Source organism: Tachypleus tridentatus, chromosome 7 (assembly GCF_004210375.1).
Source record: "Tachypleus tridentatus isolate NWPU-2018 chromosome 7, ASM421037v1, whole genome shotgun sequence".
NCBI classification, from domain to species: domain Eukaryota; kingdom Metazoa; phylum Arthropoda; class Merostomata; order Xiphosura; family Limulidae; genus Tachypleus; species Tachypleus tridentatus.
Genome location: NC_134831.1, coordinates 151510832 through 151537306, shown reverse-complemented (window position 1 = coordinate 151537306; position 26475 = coordinate 151510832). Strand labels below are relative to the sequence as shown.

The window sequence follows — 26475 nt, the reverse complement described above, 5'->3', positions numbered from 1 at the left end:
TAATAATGAATAAAGAATACTGATGAAGAACAAGAAATATGATTCTCACCTGGGTTTTTGTTTTCTTCTTCTTCTACCAACTGTTAATGAAATTTAGCCTTACTTTTTTATACTTATGGTCCACTACCCTAAATAAGTTTTCACTTAAGTAATGCACTTAAGAACGTAAAATAAAAACACACAAAAAGCAAACGATACCCTATAAATGTAATAATGTAACTCTATGACAAAGATTATTAGGATAATGTTCACAAAAATTATTCAGTGTAATGAGTAGTTATTTAATAACATTAGTATAAGTAAAGTAATTTGAAAGACAGTCAGCACATATGCAAAATACACATCATGTATACACAAACTTACATAGATGTATATCTTTCCCTGCTTGTATTCATATGTTTAAAAAAAAGCTTTTGAATTATTGTCAAGATTTTCTTATTTTGTGGTATAACACTTTTGATACCATTCATTGAACAAAATTGTAGTATTTTGTAGTCATAAACATTTATAATGCTTAACTATTTGTTGTCTGTTTTGACTTGTTTTTGTATGTGCTTGTACATGTGTTATTCAGTAGAAAATAGAGATACTTTACAAATACACTTCACCTTTTTGTCTTAATGTTGGTGTAAACATTTGTTTTAAAATGGACTACAAGCAACAGCTTTTGCAAACCTTGAGCTATGAAAATTCTACATTTTCATTTTGATGAGCTGAGTTTAGGAATTTAAGTTTTTTTTCAAGTTGACTGTAGTTCATCACATATTGATACCCTGAAATTGTCTTCTTGTTTTTCAATTACATGAAAATTTTGAGAAAGTTCACATTATGATGGATCAGAGCTTGAGTTGTTCAGTCTTTTGAATTAATCTTAAATTCAATACTTTTTATGTTCCTTTTATATTTTTTCTATGGTTTTTTGTAACTACAGTCTAATCCATAAACGATGAAGTAGTTTAATTTTGATTTAAATTTACAATTCCTATATTGCTTGGTCTAAAACTAGCACAACTCTTATTACTCTTTAAACTTACAAATTGTTTTTTTTAACAAGCTCAGAATTAATATGATCATCTTGTTTCTATCTAGCAACTGTTCAGGATGAGAAATATTGCTTAAATATTCATTAGCAAAAATTGAAAAAAATAAAAGTTAATAATTCTGTTGTCTTATAATCATCAGGTATGAGTCTTCCTTTATCATCTTTAAAGGCCTTTCTCTCATTTTAATGTTTTACTTACCCTTGATGTATTTAAAGCAGTCCTTACTGTTAATATTTACATTTTCATTTTATCCTTTTTTGTATACCCATTTTGATTTCCCGAATTCTTGTTTGACCAATTCTCCTGATTTCTTCTGATAATTCTCAGTCTCCTATTATAGTAATCAGTTTAAACTTCGTAAGTTTTAGTACTTTTCAGTAATTGTATCCATTTGTATACTCTGGTTTCTTACTTGCATATTTAAAATGTAATTTACATCAAATCTTGCAGCCAGCTGTATGTTTGATTGACTCGTACATTATGTGATCGATCCAACACTTGGTTAACTGTAATTTTGTACAAGAAAGCCAACATTTCTTTTTACACTGTGTGTGTGTTACTTTTTATCTGGACGATGGAGAGGTTGTGAACTTGGTGTACTTATGATTTTTAGAAAGCTTTTTACAAAGTTCCACACTGGAGATAATCTAAAAAATTGCATTGGTAAGGGCTGGGGAAATATTTAAATTTGTTTGTAGAGTGATTGGATGGAAATGAGCCAAAGGTTATTATTAATGGAGTCCAGTAAGATTGAGTCATTTTTACGAAACATCTATCCAATTTATACATATCTAAGTTAGAGGGTATAGTCTGCTTTTAATGTTTTCGTATTTTGTGTTCTGAATTATGGCTGAGTGGTGGTACCATGTGAGGCATTTTTATTACTGGTGTGCCTCAGAGGGGTCACTGCTTGGGTATTTGCTATTTCTTATAACAGTAATGTAATGGTTGTTAAAATGTTGGGTATTTCCGTGTTAAAAATTTTTAACAACTGAGTATTTTCAATTTGGTAAACTAGATAAATATTTGGAAGTAACCCTTAACCCTTTATTATAATAAATGCAAAGTAATGCATTTGGGTTTAGTAATTTGGATCATACGTTTATTATAGATAGGAACATGCTAGACTTTATCATACAAAAATAGAATCTTAACATAATAGTGAAAAAGTTATTCAAACTATTCGGACATTGCCGTACTGCATGTAGGAAAGCTAATGGGATTTTAGCATATACTTATAAAATTGTTAATTAAAATGTAAAAGAAGTAAAATAGGTTATTAATTATATACAAAGTACTAGTTAGGCTTCACTTGTAATTCTTTGTTCATTTTCAATTTTGCCATCTAAGAAAGGATATTAACTTATTTCTCATGACACTCTATTTTCACCATTAAACAGAATTTTTTTTTTTTTTTTTTCTGACTGACTGGAGAATTTTTCTCACCATAGCTACTCTCCAATAACATGTAAATATTTGCAGAAATTTTACAATTGCAACCATTTGTGGGTTATCTAAAGTTGTGTCATTTTAGGTGCAATACATCATATTATCCTTTCCTTCTCTTCAAAACTCATTCAATAACCTCCATTGACACTGACTTGTGGAAGTAAATATGTAAAGTCATATATTTTAGGCAACTGCTAGACTACATTCAGTACACTTATTTATTTGCCACTGTTGCAAACATTTCATGGTGTATTATAACTGACAAGTTATATGCATGTTTTTGTTTTTTTGAAATACTTCCAGTGATGGTTGTTGCTGGAGATATTTCAAAAAAATGCAACTCCTGCCCCCACATTACAATATTCTAAATTCATAATGGATTTGTTCGTTAATAAAATATTCAATGCAAGTGATAAATTAGTTTATTTGGATAGGATTTTGATTAGGATATAGGCCTCTGATTTCTTTGTGGTGTATTTTGAAGACAATAGGAGGTTGAGTACACAAACTGAAGACTTGGAAAAGGAAGGCTAAACAGTTTTATTTTTCTTATTTTGTGATTAACTAATGGAATGCATTGCTATTACCACTAATAGAGGTCAGCATTGTATAGGAATTTGAAGAAAGGAATAAAGTATTTTTTGTGTAAAATAAATATTGAATTTAAATGTTTAGGTTTTCAATGTTAGATGTGATGGACCAAATACTCTACTGTTGCTCAAATGTTATCCTCCATCAGAAGAAAGTTCTAACTTTGTTTCTCTGAGGTCTTGTTAATAATTGTAAGACTATTTTATCCTATCACATGGCATTCACAGTGCCATAGTATAACACATAAAAGTCAGTGTGGCTATTGTTACAGATCTAGATTAATCTACTAACATTATTTGTTTTTCTATTGCATGAAACTGAGTTAAGATTTCACTCCAGGTAACCTGTAAGTGTGTGCAAGTCTCATTTCTGGTTATATTGCGAAGGGTGAATCATCTTTAAATTAGACATTTACTGACAAGTCATTTGATTAATCCAAATGTTCTTAAAACTCCTAGAAATAAGCTGTTTTATGGGAAAAAAACCACACCATTAGTTATCTGGTATTTAAGAAAAAAAAAACCCAACAAAGAACAATTGTTATTAAACCTGATTCTGGCTATACAAATGCTAATTTGTTGTCCAATTGTTGCTGTTAACTGTTGATTAATTTTGGCATTCTTGTTGTCAGTAATGATTGTACTCTCTTCAGCTTTTCAGGTAATTGTATTGGTGGTCTGAAAATGAGTCCACATCTTGCTAATTACACTTTATAAGAGTTGTAGCAACATTTGCATTGATTTGTGTGTGTGTGTTTAACCAGCTTCTAGCCTACGTGTTGCCTTCAACATCATGAAATTAATAATGTTGGGTCCTGGAATATTTCAGTGTTAATCTTATCAACATTATGGAAATATCTGTATTGTGGTACTGGCTTCTTTCACTGAAATCTTTGTTTTCATGTGTTTTGTTGTTATTCAAACAATGAACTGAAAATGTGTTTTACAGATCACTTACTCTTATTTTGTATATAAATGTATTCGGGGAATCACTGACATTGTTCTACAAGAGAAATTGTGCCCTGTCATGTCTAGAGTATAAGTTGTATCTTATTACATCTTAACTAATTTAAGCAGTATATTAATTTTTTCTTGTATCAAGTTTTTTGTTTTTTTACTTCCAGTGCATACCTTGTCGATTATGGCTATGCTATCCTTGTAGAAAGACATTGGTGAGTGTTGAAATTTGACTTAAATAATCAGATTGTTATTTTCACAGTTTTATCAGATAAACTTATGTCTGTATAAAACATAAATTTGTACTGTTGTGTTTCTGCATTGGTATTAACTTTTATTTCTTATTTTGATTGAGAATGCATTTAGTAAATGCAATTAAATTTTTTTTCATTCCGTTATCAGTTATTCAGTACTGTTAAAAAAATGTAATTTCGTAGCTGTAGTGGTATGTCCATATATCTGTATGGTGTCATTAATGTTATATATTAAATATTCCTCTGATTTAATTTTGTCTTGATACCCTAAGTATCAACTTTTTTTACTCTGTTTCTCTTCAGGGTTCAGTACACTTCAGAAACTGTATTTGATATCCCATTTCAAGCTGTCAATTGTTTTCTCATTGGTCTGAAACCGAAAAGCATGACATTGCTGGATGGCATAACAGTGACTCATGGGCAAGTGTAACATTTTCAATTCAACTTATTTAAAAACAAAAATTCAGTTCAACTTTGACTTCTTATAATTCATTAAATCATAGTACAAAACCAAACAAGTAAATTATAAAGTTTTTATTGTCATCAACTTTTTATGTTGCTGTGATTGAATAATCTGATAAGAATGTGTAAAAGAATTACATATAAGCTAGTTTTACCTGTAAATGTTTTATAGTATTTTGGTAAAATTAGGAATGTAGTAAATATACAATTTAGAAAGAAATTGTTGTGACATGTTGTAAATGGAAAATATTGCTGTAAGAACAGATAGTCATATAAACTTTTAACCTTCTCATTGAAGGTAGGTCAAAGTGAATGTGTCACAACCTTTTACAGAGTTGCATTCAAAATTCAATTAAACCACTTTATTAACAATGTATATGAATAAACTTAGCATTGAAATGTAGTGAATAAATGAAATTTTGATGTTACTTAAGTTTTAATTTTATAGTTTTACAAAGGTGCTCCATTGGCACAGCAGTATGCTTGCAAACTTGTATTGCTAGAAATCAAGTTTTGGTAACCGTGGTGGACAGAGCACAGATAGCCCTTTATGTAGTTGTGTGCTCTGATAGCAAACAAATATTTAACTAAATTTTTAATTGTGAAATTTGTTCCCTAGGTCTTCCCCCTTTAATTTATTTACCAACCTTCTCTGGATTATGAAATTTATTGTAAATTACTCACTATATTGTAGATATTACGTAAGCAAATTATAATTTTTATAGTCTTTCATGTTTGTTTATGAAGTAATTAGCTTGGAAGTCGGACTTGCCGTGTCCCCTTGTCACATCCTTTCTTTCACAAATTGCCAGTAGTTTTTCTGATATTTTATATTATAAGTATGGTAGATTTATTTGTTAGAGCATTACAACTGTGAGAAGTGACACCATTTTAGAGTTTTCTTAAAAGTTTATCTTTTGAAGTTGGATGGTGTCATAGACGATGATGACTAACTTGTTTATGTTTTTAGCTTTTTATGGGCCATAGGTCTTTTTAACCCATAAGTTCCTTTTTAACTTGATGGTATTTTATGTTCTATAGTCTTTTTACACTTGATATATTTACTGATTGTCTGGTATACATAACATAGTTGCTTTGTGCCAAAAAATACCAAACTAACCAGTTATTAGTTCAAAGGGCAATGATACAACAAAACAGAGTAGAAACATACCTGGAGCCTCAACTCTCTCTGCCCAAATATCATTGTGTGTACATTCGATATTTTAAATTACATTTTATTTTCATTGTACCAATGAGTATAGCATAACATCACAGCTAATAATTGATATCTTAATAGTATATAACTTTTAATTTCTTAATTTCACAAGACAGTATTAAAAAAAAAATCCCCTTGGTGTGGATTCCTGTACATGGTGAGGGGACCTCCCACAGAAGGTTCTGTTCTTTCAGTTTACTTCCTCTGGGATCTAAACATCCACCCACGTGTCTGCCATGCGTGGCAACCCATGAAGGGGAGGAGAGGATCCTGGTGGTTGAGGGGTCCAACCCTAACACACCAATTTGGCCTTGAATTCATGTAGACGGGCAGCCTTTGGGTGGGTCCCCTTGGGTCAATCAGCTGGTCCACTTGGGCTAGAGTCAACCAAGTACCAGTGTTGGAAGTTCTCAACAGGTGTTGTGGACATTGTGTCTGATGCTGGTGTTTGGGTATAGTGCTCACAAAACCATGGCGTTGCTGCAATGTCCTTGCATGACATTGTAGTGTGTCCCCTCGTAGGGCTCCATGGTGGGTGGGGTCAGTGGGTACCGAAATTTTCCTTTTTTCTTATGGATCCTCCAATAAAAAATTTAAATAAAATAGTGAAAAAACAGTCAATAGGTAAACAACCACTTCTTGAAGACTCTGAGCAGCAATCTTCAACATCTGTAACACCTGTACCCCATTTTCTTATATTACATTCTCTTTCAGAAAAACCTTTAGGGCAAATGTCCACCTTTTTTATTCAGAAGGGACTAGAGGGATTTGCTGGCTCTCAAAAGTCAGTAAAGAAGCTTCGATATGGAGACATATTGGTTGAGACATCCACATCCCAACACAGTGAATTCCTCTTGAATTCAAAGGCAATTGGGGATGTACCTATTAAGGTTACCCCTCATGCTACCTTGAATTCATCACGAGGAGTTATTCTTGAGAGGGACTTGAAGAACATCCCCGAGTCAGAGATTCTCGCTGGTCTCTCCACTCAAGGAGTTTCTGCAGTGAGGCGCATCTCCATTCGCAAAGATGGAGTTACACTGTCGACAAATATCCTTGTTTTAACATTTACATCACCATGTGCACCTGCCACCATCAATGCAGGTTATCTAATTTGCAGGGTACAGCCGTACATTCTAAACCCTCTTCAATGTTTCCAGTGTCAGAGGTTTGGCCACTCAAAGACGTCATGTCGTGGTTCCCTGACATGTGCTCGTTGTGGTGGCAAGGACCACGATGCCTATGAGTGTCACACAGATCCACAATGTGTCAACTGAATTGGTTCCCATCCTTCCTACTTTTGTTTTTGCCCAAAATGGTTGGAGGAAAAACAGGTGCAGCATTTGAAAACGACCCATAACATTAGTTATCCTGAGGCTCAAGAATTGCTGTTCGCCACTCCATCTTGGACATATGCTGCTGCACTTCATTCCACAACTACAGTGGGTGTGCAGACAGATCTCTGTACCTTCAAAAGAATCGTTTTCAAAACAAATGAAAAGCCTTTTGACCTCCATGGTTAAAAAGGTTGATGAATCGACTTCCACACCCATCTCTGTTCCTCCCATACAGTCCAACAAATCTCAAGATCCACATTGTTCAGTTTCAAATACAGCCATTTCTTCTGATACATCTTTTTCTCCAACCCCATGATGCAAAACATTCATTTGTTTGCATCCTCAGTCACTGGAATCCCTTCCATCAACAAAGACCTGCCCCATTGACCCATAGCAGGATCCATAGAGGTAGATAGACCTCTTTGAATAAAAACAGCAAGGAAAAAAAGACATGGTTGTAAACAGAAGGGTTCGCCAGCCACTTCGCCTACCCGTCATTAAAAATGGCCACCTAAATGCAATGGAACTGTCGAGGTTTACATTCTAATCTGGATGATATCAAAACACTGATTGCTTCCTACCATCCTGTATGTCTTTCCTTACAAGAAACATTTCTAAAACCTGCTGATACAGTCACCATTCGGCAGTTTTTTCTGTACACAAATGACAGGCTGTGTGATGGACGAGTACATGGAGGGGTGGCACTATTGGTTGATCAGCATGTGCCCACCCTGTCTTTGCCACTCAATACACCCTTGGAGGCTGTAGCCATCCATGTTTCCTTGGGTCATACCATCACTGTTTGTTCTCTCTACCTGTCCCCTGGAGAGAGACATGATCAATCAGACCTTGTTGCTTTCGTTGAACAGTTGCCGTCTCCCTTTCTAATCCTGGGGGACTTTAATGGACATCATCCCATCTGGGGAAGTGCTGTTATTGATAGGAAGGTTCGCTCTGTAGAGCGTATGCTCTCTGATCACAATCTTTCTCTTTTCAATACTGGTTATTCCAATTATTTTCACTCAACTAGTCAGTCCTTTGCCGCTATTGATTTCTCGGTTTGCTCCCCTTCATTATTCTCCCATTTTTCATGGAGGGTTGACAATAATCCACTAGGCAGTGATCATTTTTCCTATACGTTTGAGAGAGACTGGCCGTGGTTGATGCCATCCTACCCTCGTGCCCCAGTGGAAGCTGGATCAGATAGACTGGTCCACTTTCACTGCTCTTGCAGAACTTGATCCTATCATCGTGAGTCAGCCATCAATAGACGACTGTGTGGCAGCAGTAACTGACTGTATTATACAAGCAGCTGCTCAGTGTATTCCTAAAACCTTGACACATTTTCCACGATATCTCGTCCGTGGTGGAATCCTGCTTGCCACTTGACACGGAAGGCTCAAAAACAGGCCTGGGATACTTTCCATAGATATCCCATACTTTCGAACCGCATTGCTTTTCAACGGGCCCATGCACATGCTAGGTGGGTAAGACGTCAAAGCCAGAAGGAATCTTGGATTAAGTTCACCACTAGCATATCTTCTACCACCAGTTCCAAGGTCATATGGGACAAGAAACGAAAGGTCAATGGGCACTACAATTCTGTCCCCCTCTCCATCTAACTCTCTGATGGTCAAGAGGTAGCTGATGTCCGGAGCACCACTGATACTCTAGGTGAAAGCTTTTGCCGGGTATCTAGCACTTCTGCTTGTTCCTCCACCTTCTTGGCCATCAAGACTCGGGCAGATTGTTCATTTCTTTCCTTTCGAACTGACTGTCTTTTGACTATAATTGTCTCTTTACACTGGTGGAACTGAAAATGGCCCTTCATTGATCTGGCAATACATCTGTTGGACCTGATGATGTACACTATGACATGCTGTGCTATCTCTCTCATGCTTCTCTTGATATTCTTCTAATTGTTTTTAACCAAGTCTGGCAGGAGAATGTTTTTTCTGATGCCTGGCGCCAGGCTATTATCTTACCTTTCTCTAAACCTGGGAAAGATCCCAAGATTCCTTCACACTACCATCCAATTACTTTGATGAGCTGTTTCTGTAAGACCTTAGAGAGGATGGTTAATGCTCTTCTTGTTTTGTTCCTTGAATCAAACAACCTCCTCTCGCCCACTCAGTGTGGGTTCCAACGACAGCATTCCACCACGGACCACCTAATTCGACTTGAAACATCAGTCAGAGAAACCTTTCTCAAATACCAACATCTTGTTTCAATATTCTTTGACATTGAGAAGGCTTATGACACAACATGGATGTATGGCATTTTGCGAGACCTCCATATATATGGGTTATGTGGCCATTTACCTATGTTTATTAAAACTTTTTTAATGGACAGGAGATTCCAAGTTTGTGTGGGCTCGACACTTTCCTGTTCTTTTGTACAGGAACTTGGGGTCCCTCAGGGCTGTGTTTTGAGTGTCACACTTTTCAGTAGATAAATGCCATTACTGAACAACTCCCTCTCACTGTTGATGGGCTCTATGTCGACAATTTTCACATTTCGTGTCAGTTGTCGAACATGAGATATTTTGAGTGGCAACTACAAACTGTCCTCAATTGTGTACTGAAGTGGACTACGGTAAACGGCTTTAATTTTTCTCTCTCTAAAACCATTTGTATGCACTTTTGCTACCAACAGGATATTCACCCTGATCCTGAACTATGTATCAGTGAAGCTTCACTTCCAGTGGTCCCTGAGACCCAGTTCTTGGGGCTTATCTTTGACTGTAAGCTTTATTCCACACTTAAAGCAGCTACGGGTCAAATGCACAAGAGCACTGAACATCCTCCGTGTCCTCTCAACTGCCAGTTGGGGAGCAGATCGATGCTCTGTGTTAAAGATATATTGTGCTCTTATTCGTTCAAAACTTGACTATGGATCAATGGTCTATGGCTCTGCCAGACCCTCGGCCTTAAAGATGCTAGACCCCATTCATCACCAAGGACTTCGATTCTGCACTTGGGCTTTCTGCACCCCCCCAGTTCAGAGCTTATATGTGGAATCTCACAAACCTTCTCTGCACCTTCACTGTTTGCAACTGTCTTTACTATATTCTTTGAAACTTCCCTCCTTACCAAAGCATCCCACTTGGGGATGTGTTTTCCTTCCTCAGTGGGTGTTACTTTTTTCAAAACGGACGATCTGCCATTGCTCCTTTTGGCCTTCGCATCCAGGCGCAATTGGATGAATTGGGTCTGTCCTTGGAAAACATTGCAGAATCCACTGGTCACCCCATCCCCCCCAGGGCTTATTACAGCCCCCAAATGTGACCTTTCTTTCAGTCATCTGAAAAAGGCAGATACTCCCGATTGGAAGTACTGTCTTTTATTTACTGAACATCTTTTGAACAACCTTTCTATTCCAATTTATATGGATGGTTCAAAATCAGGTTACTCTGTGGGCTCTGCCATGGTTTGTTGCAGTTCAGTGGTTGCGTGCAGAATCCCCTCTACAGCTTCTGTGTTCACTGCTGAACTGTATGCCATATCTCTTGCCCTGGATCATATTTAAGCTGAGCAGTACTCCGACTGCACTATTTATTCTGACTCCCTTCGTTCTCTGCTGGCTTTGGAATCACTTCACGTTGGGTCATACCCTGTTCTCGTTGATATTCAAAACTGACTGGCCCATTTCTCATTGACATCTACTTCTATTCAGTTTTTCTGGATACCAGGCCACGTTGGTATTTGTGGGAATGCACTTGCAGACATGGCAGCTAAATCTATCTGCTCTGGCACTATCACCATTGTGCCTATTCCATACATGGACTATGGTCCTGTATTCAAGGCTCGTCTCCATGCCAGCTGGCAGTCCACTTGGAGTGAGCAACTTTTTACAGGACATTTGGTTAATTTTTATTACGATTTTGCTATGTATCTTTTAAAACTTCTATTATTTTACCTTTTGATAATGGCTGTTATGACAACATAACCCGGAACCAGGACTGGAAATACCAACTTCAGGTGACTGATGGTGGTTCTTGTACTTACCTGTTGGTCTTCCTGGTGGGTTATGATCATTACCATTTTGCTAGAGAAAGTTCTTTACAACTTCTCTTACTCTGCTCTCTCTCTTAACATTGTAGACTAGGTGTCAACATTGGTTTTATACTTTTTCTGTTTTTCAATGATGTTTTGTTTTACCTTCATTTTCTTTTATGTATTTTACTACATTTAATTTATTTTTACCCTTTTACTGGATGTTTGTCACAAATAGCCTAGCTGCTTTGTGCCATAAAACACTAAAGCAATCAATCAATTAAAAAAATCCTGAATATTTTCCAGTGTGAGAAAGGTGACACATTTTCCTTCAGCATCACATATTCTGTATTTTATTCACCACCTCTCTATTAAGAATGAAATTAATGCATATTACTCACTATGAAGTCACAATCTCTCAGATAATTCTTATAGCTTTCAATTTTGTTTGGTTACAGAGCTATCAAATAGAAAATTATGTTCTTGCCACATCCACCTGTTACATCCTCTCTTTCAGGATCTTTTTAATATTTCTCTTTTACATTTAATTCTTTATTATCTTTAATCAAGTGGGTACTCAAGTACTGTTTGTGTATGTATTTTTATGTTGTAGATCTGGGAATGTAGTTGATTATGAATTTTACTTTAAAATAGTTTACTAACTAGCTGAGTAGATTGTAGCTCATAAATTTAAACCTACCTTGATCTGTTTTGAATCTCTTGTTTCTACTAGTTTTTGATAAATGACAGATAATTATATGTGAGTAGCTTTTCTTTCTCAATAGTACGTAATCTTAGAATTTAATAGCTAAATGACTAATGATAAAAGCACTAGTATATTAGCTTTTTATTATCACTTTTTTTTCATTAAAATCTTATGAATTATAACTTGCAGTCCAAGCAAGAAATGGGATACTGCTGCATTTGAATTTGTACAGAAACTTGTAAACCGTAAGTTGATTTTGAATTTATTGTTTGTAAAAATTAAATAATTCAATATTATATCATTTAAAAATTCACTTGGTGTTTTACTTATAAACTGGAAAAAGTTTTATTCTTTTGTAGGTTTGTTTGCAATTTGATGGCATGTCCATTTTTGGAAAGTATTCATTTTCTTACTTACTGTGTGTCTAGGAAACTATATTTTACTTATCTTCAATGTGTGAAATTATAAATGTCAAAATAATATTCTGAAAAAATAGGTATAATAACACTTAATTGTTTGTTGAATATACTGTTTGTTTTTAATTTATTGTAACAAACACGTTTGACAAAGAAATTGGAATTGTGGTGTACAAGCTTCTAATTTTAAAACATTTTATTTCATAGCCTAAAAATGTGAACATTTTTGTATTTAATTTTCCAGTAGTTTATATTGGTCTTTAAAAAATAACAGCTGTTGTGTATATTACTTTTGTCTTGTACTATCATAGGGCAATTAATATTTATTAAGTTGGGCTGTAATAAACCTAATAAAGGCAGCTTATTTTATATGTGCCTCAAGAGTCTGGAAACATGTGGACAGAAGTTACTTATCAAGATGAGGAGGGCAATATCTATGGTCAGCTTTTTTTTTCTATTGGTGGTGAAACAGTTTGTCTAAATGAGGAATTACTTAAACAAAATTATGCCTGGTATTCAGAAGAAGAAGTTCAAAAAGGTTTGGTTTCATCTTTTTATTGGTATGCTCAATTTCAAAAGCTATGATTAGGTAATTAACAGTTTTTTTTACACACAACTCGATCTTCAGTTTTTCAAGATGATTGTGAACTGTTATGTGAATTTTGAAGTAAAAATTTGAAAATTAAAGTTTACAAAGTTGTATAAATATGAAATTTGTCATTGAAAGTGGCCAGTTTGAGGATAGTAAAATTTAAAAACATCTAGCTAGAAATGTGAGTGTATTTTTAATATCAGTTTAAAAACACTTTACTCATGAAAATCTATGAGACATCATAGAGTAGCATGATACTACTAAATGAGTAAGGATTAATTAATTATAAATGTCTTAGGAATAAACAACAACAAAAAAATAGTGATCAGGGTAACACAGAAAGTTAATATAAGATAACCACAAGTAAAATAAATAAGATCATTCAAATTAAGTTTGAAATGGTTATCTATCTCTGAACAGTGATGTCAAAGTCGAAAGGGGAGGCGATATTACCAAAAAGTGTGAGCATAGAGTCCTCTTCATCCACTAGTCACTTGCATCTTCTCTCTAAAGCAAATCAAAAAAACATAGAAAAGAAGAATTATGAGGCATTGAAAGTTAGTGAAAGAGGAAAATTAGAGGTATTCAAAAATATTTATCTAGCATGTATCATTTTTTAAAAAAATATATGTATAAAACATAAGCTAATTATACATACACACACAAACATGCATATAAAAATTGACACTTTTTAAGATTAGACTAAGAATACTACTTTTGCTACGTATAATATTAAAATGTTCTTTAAAAATTGAAATATTACTTTGAAACATATTATTAATGTTTCTGGTTATTACTGTTCTCAATTATTTAAATTATCCAAGCAGTCAAAATATTGGCATTATAATTTCTCATTATTATTTTCAATTAATTCAAGGTTCTTCAAGTTGTTTTACAACTTCTTAACCAACTAATTGAAATTGGTGTTTCTAATAATTACTGTTTTTCCTTATTCCAACTGTCCAAGTGAGTATAATCAAGTTACTTACCAACTGATTAAAGATTCAATTAAACAGACACCTTTTGTCGCTACGACACTAGGCTGTGTTAAATCTTCTGTGGTTTCATTTTTGTTTTAGTTTCAGTATTTTATGCTCATGGCACTTTTTTTTTAGTTTTCTTATTCTGGTAAATTTATGTATCATGTGCATAAATGTTAAGGTTACAATTGTGCTTGACCTTGGGTTTATGTTGAGTAAAAGATTTTGAATTGGTATCTTATAGGAAGAAGAAGCTGGCCAGAATTCTCAAATGTCAGGTCAATTCAGAAATGAGCAACAGCTGCAATCTTATGACAGTGTAATTAATCAAAACAACAAACCACCTAATTACAGGGCTTGTGTTGGTCGTGGTATCTTTCGAAGTCCGCCCAAACAGGTTACATCTTTATTTCGGGTTTCTCCTGATGGGAAAAAGGACTTTTCAAAAGTAATGAAAATAAAAATGTAAGCATTTCTTTTAAATAATCAGCTGGACTTTCATTTGTCAAGTTAGTTGAAGTCAAAAGAAACAATATCTTTAACATGTTCATAATAACTGATTGAATGATGTTAATATGAGATACAAAATTTACAATGCTGCCAAAATTGCAGTATTACTTCAATGTCTCAGAAATTTTGTCTTTACAGATAATGTATGCTTTATTAAATGAATTTTTCTTTAGGTAGCTATAACAAATGTATGGTTACAGAAGTATATAGTATCCTTGATAGTCAAAATCACAAGATATATCTTCAGTGAGCCAAACACAACCTAATGGTAAGTGTGGTGGACTTGTGGGTACAAGGATCTATAGTTCGCATCCAATTACCACCAAAACAAAATTATACATCATATTTAAGGGTCATGACTGCATTATAAGAATGACAATCAAACTACTATTATATTAGAGTAGCCATAGAGTTTGTGGTGGATAGTGTTAATGGCTAGTGCAGAGGATGCTTGAATAGCATTGCTGAAAGTTCAACAAACAAACAGAAGTCCTTTAGTATGTTTAGTCTTCTAAATAAATACCTGTAGCATGTTGAATATATGTGGATGAAACTGGTTTCAGTTATATAAAAGGTCCTTTCAACCACTACCAGTAGCAGTTTTTTCTACTAGAGTACAGGTTTGGAACTCTAACACACTTTTTAAATGAAATGTGTTTAAATTAAACACAGTTTAATACCTATGCAAATTTGGGGATTAAGACCAACCATTTTAAGTTGTATGTAGAAGGTTTTGTGATTTTTCTAATGCTTTTTCCCTATGGTAGTATAGTATTAATGTTGCCTCTAATGAACATTTTGTTAAAGCTATGCAAAAGCTTGTTTGTACCACATTTTATTAATCATTTATTTTGTTTTATAGTTAAACTAACTTGTGTCAAATTAATGATTATACTATGAGTTAGCAGATGTACTTGGTGTCTCAGAAATCTGGTCTTGTAGAGGAAAAAAGACATTATATTTTTAAAATTAAAGTATTTTTAATGCCAGTTGTACATATTACAAGAAAGAAAATATCCTGATAGCACAGTATATCAAGAAATGATACATGTATGGCTGTTAATAGCTTACAATTTAAAGAATAAGTAAATTTAAGAATAAATTGTGTATTTTGTTAAAAAGGTCCAGACTTCTGAGACATCCTGTATATTAAATAAATCTTGAACTGGTTGAGCAAAGATTTGAAAATGCTGTTCACAAGTTCATTTTTTTCCATTTTAGTTTTTTCTAGTTTTATTAAGCTATTAGTTTATTAAGCTACAAGTTTTGGAAAACTGATCTCTGTATGAAACCTGAAAGTTGCTGAGCAATGAAGTTTTGAGGTTACATTTCTTTATTGTTGAAAACTTATTGTGTAATAATTAACAATTGTTAATTTTTTAATTTGTAATTAATTGTAAAAAAAAAGCTAAAAATATGTATTATGAAAAATATCTTGTAGTTTTATTATTTTGGCAGCAAACTATATGTGGTGAAGATTTATGGTGTTTGTACATTTGCAGTTCTCAAAAAAGTTACTGAAACTGGAATTATTTGGTTATGATATGAAAGTGTTTGAAAGTGTAATGTAAATTAGAACTAAGTTACTACACTAACAAAAATAGATTTCAGAGTTGATTGATTCTTTGAAAGATTAATGTTGATCAAGGTATGCAAAATATGCAGTTTAAAAATATACTAAGAGCAACATATTAAGAGACTGTTAGAGAAAGAAGGATATTCAGTTAGGAAGTTTTAATTTTTCACACTTATTTTGAATGTTTATATTACATAACTGAATATATATATTGGTAATTTTTTTAATCTGTTTCACAGGCTTCACTCATGCCAGGTGAAAGGACTACAAATTTAAAGGTGGCAGGTAGAGGTTACAGAAATCTTACAGGCATCACCAAAATGCTTCTGAAAGCTGATAACCATGGTATGTTAGCAGATGAAGTTATTGTGCAAAGGGCAAATTTACGAGGTGGGCTTAAGACACGTCTTCAGTCTGCAAAGAATGCAGATGAATCCAGTCTTGAAAATAATGCTATCAGAACAGGTTGTCAGAAGGCATCCTTCACAGGAAGTGATGCTCTGACATTGAATAGTTTGAATGACAGCAAGGGATTATCAGAAGATTCTTCTATTATTCAGAGTGATGAGCATTATGAAGTGAAAAATAGTATTCGTTCTTCTCGGGACAATGTTAACTGTGATTATTCTAGTCAGAGTTTTACTTCAGTAAAAGCAGTTAGTGAGAAATTGGTTAATGTTAAAAGTCTTTTGCTGAATGCAAGAAAAAGAGAAACAAGACATTCCTTAAGTGGATCAGACATTTCTGATCAAGACTTTGATAGTCTTAGTAAATCAGGTACAAATAAAACAGATCTATCAGAAACTATATCTTCCAATAGGCTGCTTTTACCAGGAGTTTCTGACTGTAAACACAAGAAAGAAAAAGAAGTGTTATCTTCAAGCTTACAGTCAGCTGTATCTTGTCCAACATATACAGAAAAAACTACTCTCCATGTTTCAGCGCATACTACAGAAGAACAGTGTAGGTCTAGCCCAGCAGCAAAATTGACTCTAAATTTACTTTGTAAGTTACGAACTGGTAAGCTTGGAAATCACACGCCAGCTCAGATTGTTCAGTCAGATGTATCTGAAACTCAGTCCAGTTTGAAGTCTGTGGCTGTTAAAATAGAACCACAAAAATTAAAAGATTCTCAGCCACACAGTATTAAATTACAGTCTCTTGCATGTCATGAGAAAGATGTAACTTCTATCTGCAATTCTGTTCAATTGTCTAAACCTATGAATTCACTATCTCCAAGAGTATCGCCAAGGTCAGAAATTAGTGTGTCGCAGGTACAAACACCTGAAATCTCTGAACACGCAGTTGGTTCAGATATTAGCTATGCCAATCAAAATTTGAAATCATGTGGAAAAAGTGATCTGCGTAATCTCTTGAGTCTTATAAAAAAGAAAAACTCTACCAACTGCTCAACAAAGTCTGTAACCACTGTTAATAATCAGTGTAGCCATCATGTGTTGCATTCTAAAGACACAACTACAATTGGAACAAAATTTAGAGATAATTATTTGGGATATAAAGATATTGGACACTTCACAAAGGATTGTGGAAATAACCTAAGAAAAGAAGAGGTGGCTGTATCGTCTGATATGTTGAAAAGTATAGGAAAGAAACATGTTCAGGAAAGTGAAAACAGCAAAACTGGAAAGGAACAGGTAATGTTAGATGATACTTTAGAAAATATAAAAATACAAGGAAGTCAAAATAACAACCTAAGTAAAGGAGTATCAAATTGTAGGTTTGAAAACAAGATGATGAAATCACTTCAGAACAATAAATTTATCCAGAGAGAGATAACATTAGATGGTGCCTTAGGAAGTAAAACAGAACATCCAGAAATTCAGAACAATAACTTTGGAAAAGAGGTAAGGGTGCTTCATGACAAATGTGAAAACAAGATGACAAAACTTGTAGATGAAAATTATGGCAACAACCTTAGAGAGAAGGTAGTAGCAGCATCAGATATTACATTAGAAAATGAAAAAAATGTTTTCATGGAAGTCAGTACAGCAAACCTGAAAAGGAAAAGTGTGTAGTACCAGCTGTTGTATTAAAAAACAATATAAAATCCTTAGATGGAGATCAGACCAGTCAAATTAGAAAAGAAATAGAAGAACCAGGATATGAATTGCAAACTAACACAACAGAAAACTTTCAGGATAATAAAGATTTGCAACATTTTGAAAAATGTTCCAATTATTTTGAAAAAGAAGTGATAGAATTACCAGAAGTTTTGGAAAATATCAGGTATACCTCTGCCTACTAATTATAAATGTGTGTATCCTGCAGTAAGAGTGTGTGTGTGTGTGTGTGTGAGTTATAGTTGATTATTTTCATTAACACAGAGTTAGGTATTTTGTGTTTCAGGGTATGTACTTGATGCATTTATGATTAGACTTTCACTTAAAGTTAAGTAGAAGATGTTTCAGAGAAGGTTTTTCTGAATTTTTCATCTTCATTTGTATGTTTTGAAATGGTTATGTATTGGATATCTTTCATTTTTCATGGAGAGACTGTATTCAATTATATTTGATTTGTAGTGTAATTAAAGCTTTCTAATATTTCTTATAAATAAGTGTTGCAATTGATACAAAAATGTTTAGTTTGTTAAAACTATATAAATCTTTCAGCTGCCACTTGAACAACAAAATTTTGAAATCTCATATTTTAATATTTTATTACTTTTGTAAGTACAAGAAATGGATGTCATTGAACAGATGTATGGATGTTGATCTGTTTGTTGCATATCCACAAATGCAGGTTGAAGGTATGTTAAATTAGTAGTCTATGCATTGTATAAATTACAAGATTTGCTTTATTCATTTATATACACATTGAAATTATCCAAGTCTTAAAGTTTTCACATGAACATGAAATTGTTGGATATTTTTGTGGCTTCATTGAAAAATAAATATTAAATAATTTGTTTCATTATTTTGAAAATAGGAGTGTTTAAAGTGTTTTCCTTATCTTAATGTGGTGTTATCAATGTGAAAAAAGTGTAATTGTAATATAAAAGTTTCTTGGCAAATGACTCAAAATGACCATTCTGGTTAGTAAAAGAATGTTAAAGTTAGTATTTATGGTTTTAAGGTAGAAAAATGTGTATTAGTGAAGTAACCAAAAAGTAACAGATTAGAAAAAGTGTACAAAAATTAAATATGAATTATGAAACGTGTTGCATATTGCCATTTATGGCATATGTTTACCTTCAGACTTAACGAAAGTAACAAAATTTAAACATACTGAATTTTTTTTTTCAATATGTTCGGATGAAGACTCAAAAATACATGTATTACTTTGAGTTTTTTAAATAGATGTAGGAGCCATTGGAAAGTAATACAATACTTTTGAATCATAAATTGTAATTTTTTCATAAGAAACTTAAATTATTTGTATAGATAAAGGAAAAAATAAGGCTTTACAAGTTCTATTAAAATACTGGAGTAAATGTGCATCAGAATAAACAGCATATGCTAAGCATGCAAGAGTCTTTGTTTTTGAATTTCATTTTTAACTATTTCATCATTTATTAAATGAAAATATAAGAATATCTTGTAAATAGATTGGTTGTGTTGTTTATATGTCAGTATAATATTGTTGTAAAGAAAAAGCTGTGTATATTACACCAAAATACTGGAACCATGATGCACAAGATAAATAAGTATAAGTTGAGTTCAACTCAGGTTTTTTTGATTTTCAACTTTCTTATTAATATTATTTTTTGATACAAATTGTTTACTGTGTTAAGAAATGTAGTATGTTGTAACTACTATTGTTCATTTGCTGGGTAATTATGAAAATATTAATTTTTGCAAAAACCATTAAGGACAATGATGGTGTCTTGGAAATAATCTTGTATGTACTTCTAGAACAATTTGTAAAATAATTCTGTAACACAGATTAATAAATTACAAATTGCAAATGCATGAGTATGTCTGTCTGTGAATTTGTTTTGTGTTACATTTATTAATTGATCCTAATTTCCAGGAATAATGTACACTTAATGTGCTTCAACTCTTCCCAGCAAAGAACCCAAGCAGTTACATCTACAGCTATTATACTGATGAAAAATAGATGAATATATATCATCTATTAAATGTCTAATGAATTGGTAAATTATGTTTGTTTGATTATTAAATTACTGATGACTTGCTGTATCAATAGATATTAAAAGAACTAAAGCTGTTCCAACCTAAAATAATTAATTTTTTTCTTAATATTTGGGTCACACCTTGTTTAATAATTTCTAACTGTCCTGTCTTTGAGAATCTCAGATATGTGTAATTTTGTTCATAATACCTAAAGTTTCTGTAGCTGTTATTATCAGTATAGATGGATGTCTTGTGATATTTAAAATTCTAATTACATTGTTAAATAGTCAGTTACAAAAAAAAAAGTCCAATCATCAAATTATTCTCAGTGACTCGGTAACTTAAGGACTTTTAACTGTAAAATTTGAGGTAAATGCCTACAATGGCACAGCACAGATCGCTTTTTGTGAAGCTTTGTTTTACAACAAACAAGGAGAAAAAACATTAAATTATTAAATATAAGTAACACTGAATTTCATTTTAGTTTCTAATGTTTTAAAGCTAACATCAAAAATGAGTTTCTTTTCATTTAAATAAACAAACTTCCATTAACAAGTAAATTTCCTATTTTGTTATAGGTCAAAATACTACTAAAAATGCCTCTGACATGGCTACTAACTGATCTAAAGTTGTTAGTTTTACTGTTTATTAACAGAGGCTGAGAAGATATGTTATACATGTTTGGGGATATATTTTGGTGAATAAGGAAACATTTTGTTCAAGAATTTGATACTTAAGGTGTTACAAGATGTTACCTATAGTTGCATTCAGTATTTGAAGTGGGATGGCATCCCACCCCACTTCTGTTCAGGAAGATCTGAAACCATCTTGTCACCTTTTAGTAAACTAAGCTTCTCAAAAGGGAAAGTTTCAATAGACGAGGAGAGACAAACTATATATTTCTTAAAATGTCATGCAAATGGGAGCCAGGAGTGAAACAAAGTAGTACATGGATGGAGCAACTAAACCCACTCACTGTGGGTGTAGGTGGTGTAACCACAAAGTTACCATCAGTGGTTTCATCCTGTAACTAGTAACAGTATACATCTCTTTATACTTGATTTTATAATTTTATTATTTTGACTCAAGTATACAATATTTTGAGTTTTTATTATTATTCATTATTTTATATCATAATACATTTCCAGTTTTTTATATTGTAGTTACTTTTCCAATGATAAATAAAGAATACACGTGAAAAGCAGGAAATGTAATACTCAACTTCAAAAATTTTGCCAACCATCCAGGTTCTCTCGCTTCAAACACTGCTTACACCAAAGCAGCCTTTTGATGTGTAACTTCTTACTACACGATATTCCGCATTAAGAACAGATAAAATGTTATTTTCCAAGAAATAATTGTATCCAAAAGTTGAAGTAGTAAGATAGTTTCATCTGAAGATGTTTTTGTTCTAGCTGTTTATTGCATTTGATTTGATGATAAAATATTTGGCTCGTTAATCTAATTTTGAACTATTGACCCAGTTTTGTTTTGTTTTTCAATGTTGTGAAGACTTTTGTTATATCTGATAAGTATATAAATTCAATTTAGGATTTATCAGTAGAGCATCATACTTTGGAGATACTCAATTTATTTAGAAATTTTAATTTTCCTTTAGCAGCTCATAAAGGATAAAGAATTAATTATAAGTTTGACTTTTAAACTTCAATATATGTTATTCTTCAAAATATTAACAGGTATTTTTTGTAGTTGGTTTTGCAAATAACATATTTAGAGTTACAATCATTGTTTTGGAACAGACCATTAAAGTTCATTCATTTACATATTTTCAAATATTTTATAAATTTGTGAAGTATTGTTGTAGAATGGAAATACATTGACAAAATGTTTCAATAATTTGAAATCTTCACAATGAAGTATAATATGAACAAAAACATAACTGCAGGAGAGGCATATTCATAATATAGTAACTACTGATCAGAAGATTCTTATTTGCTGATTTACTTGTACAGGTTTAGTTCCTATGATTTTTGCATTTTTGGAGTGTTTTGGAAAATGATGCACATTTTTTTTGAGCCTGTAATTTCTCCTCTATCTTTTGATGTGTTTCATGAAACATTTTCTATGAGTGTATAGATGCAGCATATTTTGTTTAATTTTAGTGTATTTTGTTTGTGGCTTAAACATTTATGGTTATAATATAGTTAATGAGAGGTTGGGATTTGCTGTTTTTAATGCAGTCCTTTTGTTTACTCATTTGGCTTCATATGTAATTATTTAATTTTAGTTATATATATATATAAAAATAAACTTGCACTTATTCTTCAAATTTATTGTTTTAAGCTTTTTAAACTCCTGTTATTTCTGTTTGAATGAACATTTTATACACATTTCCTATGCAAATATAAATATCTTTAGGAATAAATGAAATTGGTCTTAAATTTTTGACTGATGTTTAGTTAGTTTGTTCATTTCCACTGAAAGGAAGCTTTATTTATAATTAAAACAACAATTGTGTTGGAAATATCAAGTTTACTTTACTTTAGGGTTTCTTGCAAATACTATATTTTTTGAAAGCTTCTTATTTGTTGCATATCAAATAAACAGCATTCATTTATACAAGATATGTTTGCACCAACTTGTAATTATATGAAAAGAAATGAAATTATATGACATCTGATTTGGATTACTTCATTGGTTTAATTCTGTGAAATATGATTTATAGCTTGATATATTTTTTTTAATTATCAAATTCCTTTCTCCCCAATTTAGCAAAAGTGAAAATGTAGTACCACTTTACTCTTCACCCTCTGAGAAATATTTTCAGACAAAAGACAGTATAGAGTATGCACAGTAAGTGCTGTTATTTGTATCTAGCAGTATACTTTTGAGAGAATTTGATTAGTTTGAAGATCAAAATTTCTTTGTTGTATTTTTGGTTTGAAAATATTTTGTGATGTGTTTATAATTACAATGGTAAGTGAAAGATTCTTTATATAAGGTGTGCAAGTTGGCCCTATGGTAGAATTCTGGATTTCAGAGTTGTTTAATTGTATTCAAATCCATTCGGTGTTCTGTGCACTTCATGCTCTGTATGCATTACAACAATGACAGTCTGTTAGTATGTATTGTGGATAGTAGAGTGCTGCTTATTGACTGTATTCCACTTTGGTCAGTAGTGCAAAATTAGAAATGGGACTGATAGTTTTGTCAAAAGTGCATATACTTTTTCTTAAGTTACTTTTGACCTTGTTTAAAAATTTTTGACTTGTATATTTATGTAATTTAAATTTATTTGATGAGTAATTAGCTATATATATATATATGTATGTATATAACACAAACATGTATTACTAAGACGTAGGAACTTGTGTTCTTGCTTTAATAAGAAATCAAGGGGAAAAGCTCACACTCCATATATTGTTTTGGTATTTTTGTATTCAAAGCTTATAAAATGTAAAGGCAGTGTTGTATTTTGAGGTAATTAAAATGAGTGACCTGTCTAGACTACTCGTATAAAGTTAGGTATGTAGAGTTTTGAACAATGCATGATATCAACCAAATGTCTCTAGTCTGATTGAAAATGACCACCTGATTTGACTTATCCAGTAAGAGTAATCAAATTTATCAAAGCTTTCAAAACTTGAATAGTGGGAACAAGTGTGAAAACCAAATAGAATGATGGTACCTGTATTCTTAGTATCTATATAGAAATGAAGAAATTCAGGTACAACATATTAACGTAAACATAGCTGCCTGAGATGGAGTTTTGAGAGATGATGCATCTATTCTTCAGTAACATTTTTTTTGCAAAGCATAGTACTATCTACATCCATTCCTCCCTCACATATATGGTAGCATTGTACATACTTCCCTACTCCAATTTGTGTCCTGCTACTTTAGAAAGCTTCCTACAGATGAACACTTGCTACTGTTTTAACTTTATAGATGTTAGTTCATTTATTCTGAAGCATGCATACATGTTTGAAAATGTTTTGTGTAATATATATATATGCATATATTAAAAAAAGAAAAAAAAGATCATTGTTCAGGACACTAATGATTAAATTATCTGTTAGTCAATGTACTTTACCTGAAATCTTTGGGTTTTATTCAAATTTCTAATTTTGTATAACTTTTTTTTTACCTGGAATGTTGTTGGGTTACAGTCAAACTCTTTTCTTAAAAAAAATCAAATATTCAAATTTTATTTCTTCAGAATAGAGAAAAATGAAGAATTTGATATTCTTCCACCAGAAATGGCCCCATGTTATACAAATTTTGAAAAAGATGATTACCTCTGCAAAAAACTTGTGAGTAGATTTAAAAGAATCTTATATTTAAAACTTTCAAGCAGAATATTTTGCATGTGTTTTTGATTTATAATTGTCTTATGGATATTTTAGCAGAATATTAGTCATGATGACACTTTTTTTTTTAACAGTTTTTATCTTGAAAAATGTATGTAATTTAATTATTTCTGTGGTAGTCATGGCTTGTTGTTAAATAACAAAATCTTGGCCTATTACAAGCAACTGATTAATAAATTTACATCATTCACTCTATTCTAAACCAAGCTGTATTTTTAATTTAAAAAATTTAAGCTTGTATAATTAACATAAAACCAAATATAAGGTTTAGGTCGTTTTTTGTTTTTTTTCACTTATGGATAACATAGTTTAAGTGGGTGGTTCCCAATTGTTGCTTCATAGGGAGATTTCAACCTGTCTACGAGATGTTGAAAAAAGTGTGTGTTTTAAAATATAACTGATGAAGTATATTGTATTACAGTGTAACTTAAAAGTGCTTTAAATACTTATATTGTATTGTTGCAAGGGCGTAGATTTTTTTACACTCGATGGGGGGGGATGATTCTTGCAACCACTTATGTGGATTGTTCAATTTGCAAATTGTTAATCTCTGATTACCTGAACCTGAAAGCTGTAAACATGCAGTGACAGAGTAATCTTGTTGCCATGATACTTGCATCTATACTTAGGCCTACTGACCGATACTTACGAACTATCACTTAGATCGAAAAGCTTAGAAGCACGCCTATATTAAAGATGTACATTTTGGCTACTGAAAAAGCCTACATCTAGTCATAATTATGTAATTTGATTGGTAAGAACACGAGAATCACAATAACAAACACAATTTGTAGGCCTGTGATCCAATAAAGCAATTCAACAGACCAAACTGTAGGGGTATGATTGTATGCACCATACCCCCCACCTAAAACGAACGTAGGGATGTATCCCCCCCCCCCTTCCCAGGATCTATGCCCCTGCTCAGTTGGAAGAAGTGTGGAAGCTATTGGCCTAAGATATGAAGACTTTTGCATACACTGAAATGGAGAGCAACTGTGTTTTAACAAAAGAAAGTTGCTGTCTATTCCACTATACTCATCATGAATTCTTTGCCTAAATAATCTATCAAAAAATGATTTAATTTATATAAAGCATGTAATTCTTTCACAATTGTTTACATAGTGGTAATTTAAAAGCATATAAGTTGTATGTTTGATAGTTTACACTGTGGATCAAAGTTAGAGAATAAATTTGTGTTTTTGAATATATAAGTAATTTGTTTATAAATTAAACCTGTGTGTGTATGTGTGTGCCTAAATCTGTGTTTCCAAAATAATATTTAAAAAATAAAATCATAACATTTTAATGTTTGAAATAGTTCCAGTTAAATTTTGGTCAGCATATGTTTGATTTTCATATGACAAGTGATTGTATAACAAAAAAACAAGCAAAATCTAATATTTATGATTTTGTAGTGTGGTATATATTTATCTAACAAAGTTGATAAAAACAAATGTATATTGATTTGACTGATCTTTTTTATTAAATATATTTAACTGTGTAAATGTGGAATTAAATAAAGGGAGAAGTACTTATTTTGAGTTAAACAGAGCTATTCATTTGTGGTTTTATAGTATAATTTTTTTACAGAATTCTCCCAGTATTACAATGAAAAGAAAACAACCTTGTGTAAGAGCTATTTGTCATGGTCACCATGTTCCAAGACCAATTCTTTCAGTAGATAATGCTCCATTTGATGATTTTGTGATAAAGGTATGAGAAAAGATTGGTTTAATACATGTTATATAATTTATTAAAATTTTATTTATAAATATTTTTGTAACACAAGGTTCCTTTGTGTATTAGTTGTCTATTGGAAAGTATGTTTCATAGTTAATGTAATATTACAAGTTATCTTTATTTATTCATGTATTATTTTGAAACTATACATTCTTTAATAAAATCAAGTAAAGAGATACAATTTTCATTAGATACTTTTCCATTATTTCATTCATTGAATAGTGAGT

General features: G+C 32.2%; 2 protein-coding genes across 4 annotated transcripts in view; both read left to right on the top strand.

Annotated features, from left to right (window-relative positions):
• Positions 1 to 18119, top strand: part of LOC143256915 (uncharacterized) — a 31866-nt gene extending 13747 nt beyond the window's left edge. For 2 of the 3 annotated variants that reach the window (XM_076514765.1, XM_076514766.1), the window contains 7 exons: positions 4207 to 4254; positions 4597 to 4713; positions 12199 to 12254; positions 12808 to 12963; positions 13438 to 13598; positions 14242 to 14462; positions 16323 to 16648. In XM_076514765.1, coding sequence (XP_076370880.1) covers positions 4207 to 4254; positions 4597 to 4713; positions 12199 to 12254; positions 12808 to 12963; positions 13438 to 13598; positions 14242 to 14462; positions 16323 to 16359 — 796 coding nt within the window. In that variant the 3' untranslated portion in view covers positions 16360 to 16648. Of the gene's footprint in view, positions 1 to 4206; positions 4255 to 4596; positions 4714 to 12198; positions 12255 to 12807; positions 12964 to 13437; positions 13599 to 14241; positions 14463 to 16322 lie in introns of those variants that run through there. The other variant, XM_076514764.1, reaches the window with a different exon arrangement.
• The window catches only part of LOC143256914 (putative ATP-dependent RNA helicase TDRD12), a 60216-nt gene continuing 51858 nt past the window's right edge, over positions 18118 to 26475 (top strand). The window contains exons 1-4 of the mRNA XM_076514763.1: positions 18118 to 18330; positions 22911 to 22991; positions 24358 to 24451; positions 26099 to 26221. Coding sequence (XP_076370878.1) covers positions 24398 to 24451; positions 26099 to 26221 — 177 coding nt within the window. The 5' untranslated portion in view covers positions 18118 to 18330; positions 22911 to 22991; positions 24358 to 24397. The remainder of the gene's footprint in view (positions 18331 to 22910; positions 22992 to 24357; positions 24452 to 26098; positions 26222 to 26475) is intronic.